The sequence below is a fragment of the Chaetodon auriga genome, chromosome 10 (assembly GCF_051107435.1).
Source record: "Chaetodon auriga isolate fChaAug3 chromosome 10, fChaAug3.hap1, whole genome shotgun sequence".
Classification (NCBI taxonomy): domain Eukaryota; kingdom Metazoa; phylum Chordata; class Actinopteri; order Chaetodontiformes; family Chaetodontidae; genus Chaetodon; species Chaetodon auriga.
This window is the reverse complement of record NC_135083.1, coordinates 12502360-12518379: the sequence shown is the minus strand read 5'-3', so window position 1 is coordinate 12518379 and position 16020 is coordinate 12502360. Positions and strand designations below refer to the sequence as shown.

The window sequence follows — 16020 nt, the reverse complement described above, 5'->3', positions numbered from 1 at the left end:
ATGTTCAGAAATGTAAACCACTCAAGCACAACATAAAATGATATGATCCGAGTCTTGGGGTAGATCTTGCTTATTTATTTGTCATCTTTTATTCCTAAATTCATGTGTAATCCAATAGCAATGCAGCAAATCTGGGGCCAGGTAATGCTCCATCACAGAAAAACTGTACCCAATGCACTGATAACAGGTGGTTAAAAGGGCCCCATCATTTTTGCACCATGGCACAAGTGAAGCTCTCTTGTGACACTCTCATAACATATTTGAAACCCAACAAATATCCCATTCAGAATGAATATAAATGTCAAATGATTCACAGTAAAATGACAAACTCCTGAAAGTTATTTTCATTCCAGTCATCAATGATTTGATTTACACAGCGTGCACAGTAGGCCTGGTGGATTAGATGAGACTTTCACGCTCTATTTTTTCATCCGACTGATATGAGTCCATGAACCCTACACAGCTGTCTTTTTCTGAATTGTATTATATTTAATGCACAGATAAAAATTTATGTAAAAGCCTTCTTTGCCGTGGGAAACAGGCTGAACATATTCAGGGAACTCAACACAAGTGTAATGATGTCATACACGTGGCACCATATACTGCAATATACCCAGAGTGTTACAGAGAGTATTTTGTATTAATTCTGTACTACTTATCCTTCACATAAGAAGAAATGTGTATTATTTACATTCATTGTGTTACTTTTTGTGATGAAGTCCCCTCTTATGATGTCATATATTGCACAACATTGCGAAACTATACAACTCCCAGGGATGTGCTGGTATACTGGGGAGGAGGGCTGTCAAAGCTGCTCAGGGATCTGAATAGGCTTGGGTCAACCCTAGCTAATGATTTACATCACCTACAGTATTACTCTCCCACACTGACAAGGTGAGAGTAATCAGAGGAAAAGGCCCTGCTTATGCAGCCGACACGTAACAGTGATTCTATTGTAAAAGGAGATGTAATGGCCTCTGAGTGACGTGTCACGAGACTGACAAAGAGACTTAAACCCTCTTATTCCCAACATGCCCCCCAACTGCTGACAATAAGCTCCTGTTAATGGCACGGATTAAAGGCCTGAAATTGGATCTGGAATCCTGCAGGACTCCCAGTTACACCTGTTTTGTGAACAGTTGTCAGATGAGTACTGGTAAGTGAGGTTTGATGCAGAACTCTCAGCATGATCACCTATAATCATATTTTTAAGACTTGTTTGCCTGACCTGCATCCACTTGGGCTCTTTAATGCTCTTAATTGATTGATTGATGTGTCAGGATAAAAGTTACAGGACTGGTTGAGCCTGAAGAAGAACACTTGAAAAACATCACCACCTTGACGTCCCATTGGGGTTGATGTTGTCCCTACATATGGCCACTCGAGGGCAGTATTACCATAGCCATGGGCATTTTGGAGGCCGTGCAGGCCACGGTTGACATTGCACTGATTGATGAGAAAAATGCACATTTGCAGCGAACAAGCAAGCGTTTTTTGCACGTGTTGCATGAAAACTGCTCAGAACAGCAAGGGCCATTTCACATTTTAGTCATATTAAGATTAATAATCCAGCCAAAATTTTAATCAAAAAACACGAAACAGAGAAAGCTATAAATATTTGTAGTGACTGGTGTTGTGCCTCAGAGCGGAATATACAGTAGATGACAGATTGCCTAACATCAGCTGGATTTCCCTGCTTTCTCTTTGACAAGTAGAAACATGTCTATATTGCAACCTGCCTATACAAAGTTCTTTCCCTTCACCAGAGAGCTCTGTGGCTTCAGTGGAAATCAGGTCGTTCATTTTCTTTCCAAGCTTCTAGAAAGAGTGAAGGAAAAAATTAATTCGAAACCTGCCAGAAATAATGGCTACAGCACATCCTGGCATTGGCATGAATTTTAAACAGGTCAACTCCCTCCTTTTTTTTTTTTTTTTTTATCATTGTCCTGTTCAAATATAGAAAGTATATGGGAAGTAACCATTAATCTATCTCTCTCGTGCTTCAATACTTTCCACCTCTGTCTCAGCCACTCAGGAACTGTCTGGAGGGCAGACTCTTCAGGATTATTAATTTCAGTTTCCAAAGTGGTTAGGCTGCTCTTCGTACTGGAAAAAAGAAACTGAATGGCCATTCCAGTGCTCCCTGCCTTCTTCATTCTTCTTTTTCCTTCTCACTTCTATGTTGCTGTCATCATCTTTGCCTGATTTTATATTGGCTGATTTAGTAATATTGATATAATACAATGGAATCGTAGTTCTCCAAAACCCAACAAACACACATGCTCACATATCCAACTGCACTCATTTGCAACACCAAGACAACATCTAACTAACCTAATATTGACCCATTATCTTGTGGTAATTTACCAAAATGTATGTTCTCTTTCTTTCTTTCTTTCTTTCTTTCTTTCTTTCTTTCTTTCTTTCTTTCTTTCTTTATTAATACAATGGAACTAAGAATAAAATGGCATGTAATGCTCCATATGATACCTCTCGGTGAAATACCCTTGTTACTGTGAAATAGTCCCTTAGATCAGAGCTGAAACATGCAGTTTGCATTTTATAATACTGAATTTCATGCAAAACTGGGATTAATATATATAAGAAAATGTGCAAAAAAAGGTGGGATTTTTCTTCAACCCTTTTCAGCTCACAAAGTGCATTTACACAAACTGACCACTAGATGGAGCGCCTCATCTTTCTAGAGTGGAAACTGCTCAAGATGGTAGTTTACCCAGAGCCGGTGACTGGAATAATAGGCTATATCATGAATTTTATGCAGACATATTTGTGAGCAGATGTTCTGTTGGGTTGCTGTTTCAAGCCTTTAATCTATCACTGATCTCTGCTGATGAACAAGGAGTTACATCTGTGTGCCAAAACACGTAGGCCCACAGTACAAGCCCAGAAAAAAAAAAAAACAAAGTGCTTTGGAAGACAGATTTCTAAGCATTGATCACAAATGACAGATTTAGTGGGATTAATGACTGAAACACTTTAAATGCTAGTTATTCATTTTTCATGCAGGTCAGGCCCAGATTTGAGCTCACGCTTTGTTACTACTGGCTGCCTTCTGTCCCTGAGCCAATCAGAGCAGAGCAGAAACGGCATCAATGCACCTGTTGACCAGCCACTGCATATAGGTGTACGTATTATCTAAAAATTAAAAGAGTCATATGGATTCAACAGACTCCCACAGAGGCTGGGCTAATATACAGGGTATTCATATTCTGGTACTCTAAAGCAGGCAGAGAGCTCCTCTTCTTCCCCTCCAGCATCCAGCGAAGCATCTCAGCCAGGTGACCGGTGGGCTGCTCAGCACTAATGTAGGAAATAAAATGCTTAGTTTGCTTAGTTTGTTTACTTTGAACTTTTGCTTTTTCAGTCGTGCATACAGTATGCAGATATTTCAAACTGGCAAAGTGGGTAAACGTTCTTAAAATCGGACAAGCAAATAGTTTTGGGCTAGTAGCTAGTTTTGCAGGTAACTTTTAGCTTGTAGCTAGTAGCTAGTAGCTATTAGCTTGTTGCTGGAATGTGTTCAAATCCTTCGGAGATTTTGTTATTCTACGTGTCAGGGCCACAGAAAAAAACAAACGCAAACAGCAAACAGCAACAGCAAATGATCAGTAGACTATTCTTCTGAGTTGATGTTACGATAGATAAATAATTGGGCCTCTCACACGTGACTTCACCCCATGATCTACTGTATTAACCTCACTGAATCCACTATAGAAGTAAGTGAGCAACTTTCAAATTAAAATTACTTCTTAAAGCAAAACATCATCAAAGGTAAAACAACATTTGCTTCAAGATTTCTTACAATGTGTCTTTATTTTCCCCCCAAATAATTATTTTTTATGTTTATTCAGTTAATCAATTACTTAATGCTGATACATGACTATATTATTGGATATTGGTCATTATTGAAACACTGAAAATGTGTTTTATATTGGATCTCAACATAACTGTGGAAAGCCTTGACAATATTTTAGCTCATAAACTAAGCTGTGGACATATTAGCCGACTGCCTATAAAAATAAGTATAAGCACCTTAAAACGTGATAGGAAGCAGTTGCACTTTTGGAAGAGCAGTGGAAACAGGGTGCTTCAAAAATGGAGATAAAGTGTTGTAATTAGAGCCGTAATTGGGCTAATTAAGGGAGCATAATGAGTAAATTAAAACTACACTTTAGAGAATGAATTACTAAATTACTCAGGCTACCTTTTCTGATAAACGACTGCAGCATTACAGTGTTAAGCCGCTGTGCACCCGACTGAGGTGAGTCAATATGTAACTATAAACTCGGTCTGTGTGTGCGTGCGTGCGTGTGTGTGTGTCTGTGTGCACCAATGCAATGAAAAACTTAGCTTTATGTTTTAAAATAATGTAAATATTTGCCATTTTAAATGCTCTTGTGGCAATCTGTCTGCACATACAAGCATCTGAGCCGCCCGTGTTATTGACACCAGGAGAAATAACAAAGTGAGTGTCCCTGTGTGAACTGGGTGTGAGCACCAAAACACACTGTTATCAGATTCAGCTGTCACATTCAGTTAAAGGCAGACCAACATCACAACTGTGGCACAGCCTTGTGAAACTCTGCATGATGTCTCGAGCAATGATTAGCTTGTATTTGACGCGAGATCTACTGTGGAACGCTTCACTATTTCGCGTTATAAGCGGTGAAGGAATGCCACAAAGTCCCCTCTTTCTGTGTGTGCATGTGTTAGATTGAAATGAAAATGGTCGCAGTGCATTCAGAGTACATCTGCCTCTGTACAGTACACTCTAGCTGTGACTATATTTGTCCTCCCCGCCTTCTCTTCTCTCTCTTGCAAGGGGACAGGAGAGTCAAGAGTTGGACGGCTGCCAAAAGAGGCCGACCCGCCATGCAGCTGAAACTTTTACAAGCCAAGCAGGAAGAGACACGGGGAGCGATCGAAGAAGAAAAGGAGGAAAAGAAAAAGTGAGAGAGACATCTAAGCTCCTTTCTCTCCCTCTCCCTGTCTCTCTCCTCTCTGTGTCTGTCTGTCTCTCTTTCTTTTCTTATTCCTTGTTAAAGCCATACTGTATTTGCCCGCCTTCGTTGGCAGGGGGTAAGTGTAGGGCGGTGGGGGGGTGGGGGGTGCGCTGGGTTCAGAGAGTTCAGCTGAGGAGAGAAATAAATGCATAAACAACAAAGGAGACGTGACGTCAGGTTGAGGGGCTGTCCAACCTGCTGGCTGACTCATGTGGAGTTTAAGCAGAGAAGCTGGACTATTGTGGTCTGTTTTGTCTCCGCGGTGAGTGTTTGAGGATTGGGAGAACCCTCCAGAAATGTGTGTGTGTGTTTGGTCAGTTTGAGGACTCAATAACTCAGGTATTACAGCAGCTGCAAACGAGGAATTAACTGTTTCACCGAGCAAAGACACAACGAGCTGTGTTTTTTGTCTTCAAGTTGGTTGATGTAAGTTTTCAAATGAGAAAAAAAAAAAAACGCATTTGTTCGCAATTTGGTGGTAAAAAGTCTTCATGCTCTGTAGAATTACACTCAGCTTTTTCAAAATGACGTCAGCCCAGGGGGGGAACTCTGATTGGTTGGCTCGGCTCGGGATACCCGCTCAAACGCCAGTGATGGGTCTGCGAGCAGGCTGTAGAGAAGGTCGGCCATTTATGAACAGACGGATTTATGTTTTCTCTCCTAATGATTGAGGTCATCTAGAGGCGACAGCTCGCTGATCCAAGATCTGCATTGGTGTTCGACTGTCTTGCGGGTGTGAGAGAGCAATGGGAGACCTGGGAAAGATGCCAACGGCAGGGGGGGGAAAAAAGTGACATTCTCTGAAATATCCACCCTCCTCGCTCATTGATTCATTAAGCTGAACTCCCTCAAAACCCCTCCCACTTAGGAGGGCAGATATTATCCCCCGATGGAGGGAGAGGACAAATTGACGGAAGGATAAAGGGGGACGCCGAGAAAAGCAGGCAGAATAAAGATGTCGAAAAAGACAGTGACCCTCGCGGGACTCCTCTTTGAGGCGAGACAACTTGACAACAAATGTCCATCAGTTTAGAGTTCGAATCTCAAGCCCACTTGGGCTTTTCTGATCGATTGATTGTGATAATATGGTGAGATGGAACAATATGGCAGAAGTGTCGGGATCTGCTTGTCTCTCTCGGCGTCTGTCTGCTGCTGCAGGATAGTGTATAAGTAGAGTGGAAGGTGAGAGGTGTGTTTTGGATGTTAAATGATTAACGTACAGATCGTCAGAGCGCTCCCAGCTGCTGTCCCACTGCTTTGTGTCACTGCGTCTGCTCACGACAGTTTACGCTTCTTCCCTGTCTTTTTCTTGTCTTTCTGTGTCTCACTCTCTTTCTTAACTCTTTTTCTCTGACTCCTCCTCTCGCTGTTCCCCCTCTCTCTCGCTACAGCATGTCCCTCCCTTCCTCTTTCTGTGTCCCCCCCCCCACCTCCTCCCCTCCTTTTTCTCCCCTTCCCTCTTGGCAGCGGTGCCAAAGTGGGCAGGCGGACCGAGGCAAACACAGCACAGGGCAGAGCAGAGGGCGATCCAAAGGCTGGCGAATTGATTATGTGTATGTTTGTGTTTTGAAGTGTCCTCTGTCTGTCTGTCTGCTTGTGCGTTTGCCTCCGCTTTGGTCATACACAACTGCAAGCAATGCGAGTTCTATTGTGGGTCTGTTCCGGAGCTTTTCTCTTTTTGTTGTGCAGTGTGTTTGATACCGTGGCTTGTGTGCGTTTTGTGTGTGTGTTATAGGGCTGTGTGTGAGCAGACGTCCCTCTGTCACCCTGTGTACGGACAGACGCACTCACGCCAGTAGGAGGGGATTGTGGGAAGGGGGTGTAGCTCTCAGAGGGTGTGCTCTACTCCTCTCTTTTCCCTTCTTCCCGCCATCACGGCCCTCTTCTCCTCCAGTCCTCCGGCCCAGCCCGCCGCTCACGTACAGGCTCCAGGTATTTTTCTTTTTTATCCTGCGACACCTCTTCCCGTCTTTCTCGCTGCCCTGTAATCTTTCTCCTCCAGTTCCTCTCGCCCTCTTCTCTGTCCTTCATCATGGGCTTCCTCCTGTAAATTTGTCTATCATCGTCGGTTGCCACGCTGCACTCCGCTTGCCGCCATTTTGGCTCAATGGACATAACAGGAGAAACTTTTCGAGAGCTCAGAGGGACTCCTCGACTCCCTGCTGACCATTTTCTGTCTCCTGCTTCCATTATCCATTTTTTTCTCTGTCCTTGTACCCTTCTTCCTCTCCCCTCTCTGCTCTAGGACAGCAGGCTCTGACAGGGTGCTAAATCGCCTTTCTGTAGCTTTCCGTACCAAACAGGTGTCTCTTTGTAGACTGGCAGGAGGAAGGTCAGGCCTTCGCGGTTACTTTCTGACCTCAGAGGCTTGACCGAGAGAGAGGGCTGTCGATGTGTTCAGGTCAGTATAAGTTTAGCCGCTGACCGGCGTTGAAGAGCTGCACTCACAGGACAAACGAGACGCTCGGCAGGTTTCTTATCATCCACAGCCGTTGTGGTAGATAATACGAGGGCAATATTTACTTTGTTTCTCAGTCCCTTCATACACTGTTTGCACTTTCTGCCACTGTGAAAACTCAGATATGTGGCGGTTGTCTCACACAAACATGCATCTGTGCTTGAGTTTTATCTTTCTGCGATCTAGAGGTGTGACAGTTTGTTTAATGGTGGCAACTGCAACGTTTATCTTGACACACTGTATGGTAGGCTGCAGTGTGTGATACTTTGCACTTCAGAGGAAACTGAGGCAGAAATGAAACCGAGTTTCAGACTGACAGACAGCGCTGTAAAGAGAAGGGCAGGTTGTTGATCAATTGTTGGAGCTCTGCAGTAGTTCTTTCTCATTTTAGGAGTGAAGCTGTCGATTTATCTGTCGACAAAGAAACCAAATGTGACGGCAGCGCTGGTATGATTGATGTGTATCTCATTCTGCTGTCAGAAAACAAGCATATTATTCATATTACATTGCATATTTTGATTACAGTCTCATGTCGGAGGCCAGAATGCCATGGAACGAAAACAAAATATCAAAAGGACACGCAAGTCGATCAACTTCCCGATCTGATCTTTGAACCTTCGTTTAAAGGGGAAATTTAATACGAATGAATTATATGAATTATCTGCATATTGTACGTGCAATTAGGAATCGAACTGCATTGCTTTTATTGTTAGTACTGTATCTTGATCTAAATATGGGTTGGTGTTAAGATGGCGCCTTCGTGCCACGTGTTTAAGAAACAGTGAATATGGGCAGACCCTTTCAACGTGCCCCTCACAATTTGTGAGTATACTACTCGTCATTCCTCTGCACCAGCCTCCGTCATTTCAAATCGTCCAGCCACGGCATTAAGCGGCAAATTCGCTCATAAAGAACCAAAAGGACCCCCTCTTTATGTATATCGACGTGTGACAGCGAGGAGAGGAAAATGTTAAGAAAGAAGAAGCTCGAGAAAAAGAGAGAACAAGGGTTACAGAGACAGAAAGAGAGGTAGGAGTGGGAGAGTGCTTTCCCCGCCCCTCTCTTATCCTCAGATGAACTTATCGTGTTGCCTCATAATGTTTCTGAGTTTTTCTCCAAGAGGCAGTCAGGCTAACTTCCTGCATTCAGCCTCAGCATAGCTGATTGGCTGATATCTCGGCTGACCGGCCGCGGTTTGCAGCGAGGCAACAGGAAGTTTCTCTTCTCATGCAGGAAGCTGCAGCTGTTTTGTCCTGACATACACCACCTTGCACTCTTGCACGCATACTCTTTGTATACAGGCACACTAAATATACATGCAGGGGCTCTTTGAAAGGGCATACCTTTCAAAGTGTGTTTGTGTGTGTGTGTGTGTGTGTGTGTGTGTGTTTGTATGGCTTGTGTGGCATTAGTGAATGCTGTAACATGTAGGCGTGTAGCAACATGCCAGGCCAGGCATCTGAGCGATCAGAAACATTTGAAACCATGGTAACCACACATCTCATCAGCACATTAGCAAAAGCATAGAAAAGTGGAAAAGAGGAGAGGGGACAGAGAGAGTAAATGAAGAGGAGGACAGTGAGCTTTGATGCATATTTTCTTCATGCAGAGGTTGGAGAAACACATCTGGCCATCTGGGTAGCTGGAGGGAATACTGCAGCCAATACAACAGCGGTTCAGAATCAGCTATTATTAGCGAAGCAGCTAATAGCTCTGGTCATCTCGAAGAATTCATACACGTATTTTAAAAATGTGTTTCTGATGTTGTGACAAAATAACCGGAGTAATCTAAAAATCGGAGATTTACGAAAGTGTTTGGCCTGCCACCTTTTTTACTGCTGATTATTCAACTTAGCTTCACTTCTGTGGGAGTATCTGTGTCTGAAATGATTGTTGGACACTGCGATAGTCGACACAATGGTTCCCTTATACTCTTGCCTTATCTGGGTCATACTATCTTTTCATCAGACGCATTACTCGACATGTTTACCTACCTCTTACGCCTGTAAGTCCAACATTTGCGTGTGCAGCCCTCTATCTTGCAAAACATAGCAGTTGATGACAAAGGAGATGTAGAAAATCGGGATCAGATAGAAGGAGCTGCTCTCATGTGCACGAGTCAAACAACTGTGCTGTGTTGTGTCTGTGTGGCTGTGTGTGAGTACATGCATATGGCAACGTGTTTCTGTACACGTGCATACGTGTGAGCATGAGCCGTGTGTGTTTGCGCTTGGTTAATGAGGATATACAGAACATCAGAGCGGGCACCGTGCCAAGTGGGCATGGAAGAGGCTCAGTGCTCCTGTCCTTCGTCTTTTAATGTAGGAAGCAGACATTCCTCAGAGAGTGGGGCAGAGGAAAATGCAGGTATGATAAAATCACCACGGCGCTCTATTAGGGATCAGCCCTCTTTCTCGTATCTGCCACAAGCCTGGACCCAATTTTTCTCTCGATTAAGACTGGATGCGAGTAAGACAAGACATCCGTTTGCGTCTTTTTAACTGTGGGAATTCTTCATCCTGCCATTTATTGTGTGGCATACTTCCTCTGCCAACTCCAGCTCCCCCACCGCTCCTCCTCCTCTTTGCCCACCATCACCACCTCCTTCCTCCCTCATTGAAATTCTGCCTGGCACACAGACACTGCCCATTCTTGGCACAAAGCTCAGAGAGAGAGAGAGAGAGAGAGAGAGAAACACACAAGAACCTGTACCAATCGTCTGGTGCCCCGTCCGTTGTGTCTGCCAAGCATTCATCCCGTCTCGCGGACCAAGGGACCAGGAAATCCAATAGGTATTTCCCTGCCTCTGCTTCCTGCAAAAATCTGCTCCAATTCGGAGGAGTTTTGTTGGCAGCTGAGTGTGCTGTGTGTGTTTGGGGATTTGCTGATTAATTTGTGTGTTTACGTCGTTTGTACTGTGTGAGGAACAAATGCGACGAATCCCACCACAGTGTAGGGGAGGAAGCGAAGGCCTATTGTTTCCACGTTATTTTGCGTCTTCCTTTTCGCATGGGGTTTGATTTGTTAAAGATGGCGCGGCAGCGGTGGCTGTTCACGTGTTCTCCGAGCACAGCAGACTTATGTTAGAAGTTTAGGAAATCTGCATAATAAACCGCCATTTTGATTTTGTTCTTTTAACTTAATCTGCAACCGAGTGGAATGAGTAGATTTTGATTGTAATGGCTTGTTTTTCTAGTTGTGGCAATATTAAAATGAATTAATTTTAAGCAAACATGGGATGTTGCATGCCTGAAACAGATATGGGCTTTATAGTTGCTGTAGATCTGCTCTAAACTCAGGGCTACGACTGACCTGGGGTTGTGCAACACCCAAAAGAAACATGTTTAAGTGTCATCTAAAGAGCGATTAACTGATCTGCCGCTGTTTACGCTTCTACGACTAAAGCAGGAAATTGTCTCCAGAAAAACCCTGTTTGGTCACAGCAGAACAGCGTTATCAGGGGTCAAGAGAGGATGAGGCCCTTGGTTCACACAGAATTATTCTAACATGAATTTACATCATTTAGCCACAATTCTGCCGTGACGGATGCACAGACAGACTATCTAATACGTAGATGAGATTAACTCAACAGTCCACATTTCTTGCCTTTTCTTCAAGATGCCTCGCAGGCTGGCGGCACGTTTATTTTGGAGCTGTCGACAGAGAAAATGATTTGACCCAGCCGAGCCATGTCTGCCCCTTTTATGTGCCACAGACAAAGTCCGCCATCACAGACAACGGCGCCCAAACGAGCTCACATGACTGACCGAGTTTGGCCTCAGTGTTGCCAAAACAGTTGGGAGTTGTGCAGGAAATGGGATGCCAATTTTCACAATTAACCCATAAGCACAGAATTCCCTGCAAGCATTAAACGTTTGTCTTTTTTTGTTGTTGTTATTTGAGGGTATGGTCAGATGTCCTGTTAAATCTGCATTAATTTGACACATTTCCCCCAGTATACTGTGTTATATCACAATTAGTCTGTAGCTCCTGTCCCCTGAATACAGCTCCCGTCAGGGGACGTTTCTCGGCGACCAAACAGAGCCTGTAGATCTGTCACTGGCACCGTGGCAGAGTTGGGCATCATGCCAACACCCCTCCACCCCCTTCTGTCTGTCTGGTCTTCTGTAATCAGACTAGCAGGGTCTACTGCATGCTAACTATGGGCTGGTCTGGACCAAGTCTCAGGGGTTGTGGCTGTATGCTAATTTATGCAAGCAGTGTACCTCCTAACCCCTTCTCTGTCTATCTGAGGCCCAGGTCTGGCATTTAGTCTGGCACTCATTAACCCTTCAGTCGCTGCCATGTTAACCTGCTGGCCCATCCCAGCAGAGTGTAGCAGTCAGGATGAGCGAGGCCTTTCTTGACGAATTTTCAGAAATGTTTAAGAAACCAAAACTACAATCTGCTTGGTCAGTGAAAGTGCCGAAGCCGAACTGTTCACGGTATGAGTAAATTCACAGGAACACAGAGATGCTGTACGCCGCGCTGCTTTTCTCAGTGAACTTTCTGGCTGTCTGATAAGTTTTGTTGGAGTCGCTCTCTTAGTAGCTGTTGATAGCGAGTGTGTTGTCTGGATCTGTTGGCTTCGTCTCAGTGCTTGGCACAAGATTGATTCTCCATCGCTCTCGATTGAACAGCCGCTCTTTCTTAATCATGAGACAGCAGGCTTGGAAAAAACCCCCCTCAAAGGTAGACCTTATAGTGCTTTTAAGTAGACCTAAAATGGCCGATGTGCGAGGCGCCATTTTGTGTTTCCTTGTTGTGTTTTGGGGGGCAGAATCCCAGCCTTGTATTCAATCCGAGGCAGCTGGTGGAAGCCATATTTGCAGGCATCTGTGTGTGTACCTCCGTCTGAGAAGCAGCAGCCAGCCTACACAGGGATAGCCCACTGGAATGAGCTCAGTTTTTGGCAAAAACGGAAACGAATTCCTGGCACAGAGTCGAGCAGCTCTTTTTTTTTTTCCTCTTTCGATCACATGCCAGAGTCTCAGGAAGCCAGTGAGTTGTTTGTTGGGCTTTCACACATTAGTGCTCTCACTTTCCGATGTCTGCTTACTGTTAAATTATTTGTCTTTGATTTATTTTAATGGAACGGATTTCTTAAAGACCTTCAGCTCCGCTTTAAAAAGAAAAAAAAAAAAAAAAAAAAAAAAAAAAAGCTCGGTTGATCGGTGACGATGTGCCAACATGCAAAATCTCACAGGGTCTTCTTTTGTTAAGAGGTGATGAATGTCTCTCCAGATCTTGGCATATGAAGACTCGCAGTCATGAAGCACTTGCAGTTTTCAGCCATAAGTCGAGATTTTGAACCATTTCCAGCAACAAAAACAAAGAATCAGACAGAGAAAAAGCTGAATAATACGATTACACTCCTTTGTGCAGGGAGTCTGAACACATCAGTCGGAAATGTTAATGTTAATATACATTTCAGAAACGACAGCCCTGCCCAGTTTTATCTTGCATGTATTTTCCAGAGAATTAAGATAACCCTCTGTCTCTTTTTCTTTGTACCATTGCAGGAGAGTTACCTTTGTGGATCTTTGATGCTGAAGCAACGTGGATGCTGTCCTTGGGCCTGAGGTAGTAGATTGAATAGTTGTGGGGTTGTGCAACCTCTTTTTGAGATAACTATACAATCTACTGTCTTTCCCAAGGAGACAGCTGAGTCAGCCACTCGCCGACTGTCATCTCCAGATGGGCAATCATGCCGTCCAATCAAAACATACGCTTGCAGAAAGCAACATAATGCAGCGTGACAAGCACCGTGTTTTGTTTTGTTTTGCTAGAGCAGGTGAATGAGCTTTCATGTTCCCTCAGAGGATGTGAACGTGTGTTTGATTTGAGCTCTGTCAGGGTGAGGTAGTAGGTTGTATAGTTTGGTGGGTGGGATTGCACCCTGCTCAGGTGATAACTATACAGTCTATTGCCTTCCCTGAGGAGCTCACTGAACACTCATGAATGTTCCAACGCACTCTCGTGGCTAAGTATCACATTTATTCATAGGTTCCAGGAGAAGAAAGGAGCAAGCAAATGTGTGCTGCTAGAGGTTAGCGATGCATTGATCGAAGCTGTCACGAAAAATATGTACATCTTAATAAAATCGCACTGCACAAATCATTGTCCAAAAATCAGTGAATGAAAGATCTTGACATTGTTTGTTCATCACCTACTGCAATTCTGATGGTGTCATGGTGTGTGTAACAGGAGCTGTTGTGTTTGTTAGTGTCGAGCACCCTCTAGTGGAGATTCATGAGATAGCTTTGCAGGTAAGGGGGTTGGCAACTACGAGTGCAGAGTTTCATTCAATCCAAACTCTACAAGTAGGGATTTCACTCAAACACTCACGGGCTGCCTGTATGTTCTCAGTTGACTGTAATAAATCCTGAAATGATTGTTGGACACGGTGATGGTCAGAGTTTCTTGTGTGTTTGACTAAATACCTTCCGACAAAGTCCCATTAACTCAAATGTCCACCGCACTGGACCTACGGCGTGTTGTTACGGCGTGGTCTTCCCTCCTGAGCCACAAGTCTCTGTGTGATTGGCTCGGCTGCCTGTTCTTGGCCGGCGAACTTGCCCATCCCCACCACAACAGTTTGTGTTCATGAGGAAGCGCCTCCATATTTGACTGTAGGCCTGTTGGATCTTTGGGATGCGATAAGCGTAGACCACAGGGTTGACTGCCGAGTTGGCATGAGACAGGAGAATCCCTGGAAAAAATGGATTTGTCACTGTCGCATTTCACTGCTGGTAAGTATTGTGATTTATAAGACATATGAAAAAAGTCTTTGGGACCTGCCTGTATAGAGTGTCCCCTGTGTGACAGCTTCAGGACCATGAAACAGCAGCAGGCAGTTCATCAGGTGCAGAGGAATCCAGCAGCCAGCAAACAAAATGAGAACCAGAGCCAGGGAGCAGGCCAGCCTCTTCTCCCTGAGCAGAGAGGCCTGCGCTTGAGGACAGCTCTCCTTCAGACGGCCCTGCAGGCTCCAGAAGATCCGAGTGTAGAGGAGGGTCATGACCAGCAGGGGTGCCATGACACATCCCAGGAAGTTGAAGTAGACCATGAAGGGGAGGGAGATAACTGAGAGGAAGGTGCAGGGTGGAGACATGGAGGACGCGGAAGATGTATTAGTGGAATCAGGTGATAGAGAGGAGTAGTTGTGCCAGCCAAACAAAGGGGTGAATCCCAGAAGACAGGAAAGTGTCCAGCACACAAATACGGCTGACCATGAACGGCTCTGTGTGGCCAGGGCCTTGTATCTGACAGCGAAGGTTTAAACAGAAAGAAGGAAAGAGAGACGATTATTTCTACAATTCAACACATCAGCATGTTACACATACAGCTTCTCGACCTGCAAACCAGCATTTCAGAGAGCAAACCTCACCTAAGCGGCGTGTGCAACCGGAGGTATCGGTCCACGGCAATAGCTAGCAGGGACAGCACAGAGGCCTGAGTCAACACCAGCACGACGCAGCTGAGCAGCAGGCACAGGTCAGGGGTCACGCTCACCCAGCCGTCCAGTAGAACAGCCAGCGGCACAGCAGCTACACCCACTAAGAAGTCAGCCACTGCCAGGGAAACGAGGAAGCAGAAGGTTGGCTCCCGCAGGGAATCCCGGACACCGATGCACACTGCACACACCACCAACACATTGCCAAGGCAACAGGCCACAGCAATCAGCACTTCTAGGACTGTGTAGGCCACCCAACCCCATTCAGCCATCACTGAAGATGGAGACCAGGGCAGACGGAGAAAGTCAGAGTTTGATAGAGTAGGTTTCCTCTGTGGCTGTGGACAGGTGGGATGAATTCCTCAGCAGAGCGAGGTCCAACATAATCCTGAGTTTGCAGTTCAGATCGCGTGTTCCTGCTCTCAGCTCTCGGCTTCAAATGACCAGATTTTATATGCAAACATGCATGCGCTTCTGTGTGCACATACAACAGGCGTGCACTCCGTGGAGACGCCATCTGTATTTCATCAGTGAGTGAAAATACTTTCCTCACTCTGATAAATGTGCCTCAGTAGAGGACTCCCGAATGAGCCATGTCACATTTTTCACAAGTCTTTAACTTGAGTAAAAGTAGTAATACTGCAAAGCAGAAGTAAATAACAAGTGAAGCAAAACGTACTAAAAATATCAAAATCACAAAGTGATGCATTAATTTGTCAGCAGTATTTTAATGTTGTAAACTAATATGAAGTAGTTTATGTGCTGTTGGGGAGATTTATCATAATGCATCACATTTCAGAAGCTGATCATAAATTCTATGTAGAAAATCTAAATCTATATGTAGGAACTAAAGCTGTCAGACAACTGGAGCAGACTTACAGGTACAGTATTTTCCTCAATAAATGCAGTGTAAAGTAAAAAAATCCATAAAATGGAAATATGTCACACCAGAACAAGCTGGTGATAATGAAAAAAAGTGCAAGATATTGCGCATAGTCCAGTATGACGGTCCGTGTGCGTTGTATATTACATCATTTGCTCCTCTACCATTCGGTTTCCGGCACATGTGTGGCCTCATCATT

The 16020-nt window shown here is 44.5% G+C and overlaps 1 protein-coding gene and 1 long non-coding RNA gene across 2 annotated transcripts; one reads left to right on the top strand and one right to left on the bottom strand.

Moving 5' to 3' along the window:
• Positions 1–6509: 6509 nt before the first annotated feature.
• Positions 6510–13884, top strand: LOC143326809 (uncharacterized). Its single transcript, XR_013077712.1, has 2 exons — positions 6510–6577; positions 6760–13884. It is a non-coding gene; the product is annotated as an uncharacterized LOC143326809 (long non-coding RNA).
• Positions 13885–13982: 98 nt separating this feature from the next.
• LOC143326808 (adenosine receptor A1) lies at positions 13983–15372 on the bottom strand. Its single transcript, XM_076740747.1, has 3 exons — positions 14873–15372; positions 14284–14747; positions 13983–14194 (listed from the first exon to the last, which is right to left on the bottom strand). The coding sequence occupies exons 1-3, from the start codon at positions 15208–15210 to the stop codon at positions 13983–13985; spliced, it is 1014 nt and encodes a 337-aa protein (XP_076596862.1). The 5' UTR covers positions 15211–15372.
• Between the last annotated feature and the right edge of the window lie 648 nt (positions 15373–16020).

Excerpts from the sequence above, each read along its gene's own strand:
- LOC143326808 (XM_076740747.1), bottom strand. The coding sequence starts at position 15,210 with ATGGCTGAATGGGGTTGGGTGGCCTACACAGTCCTAGAAGTGCTGATT. Across the intron at positions 14,748-14,872 it reads CGGTTGCACACGCCGCTTAG|ATACAAGGCCCTGGCCACAC; the intron begins GTGAGGTTTGCT and ends CTTCGCTGTCAG. Across the intron at positions 14,195-14,283 it reads ACAGGGGACACTCTATACAG|GGATTCTCCTGTCTCATGCC; the intron begins GCAGGTCCCAAA and ends CATTTTTTCCAG.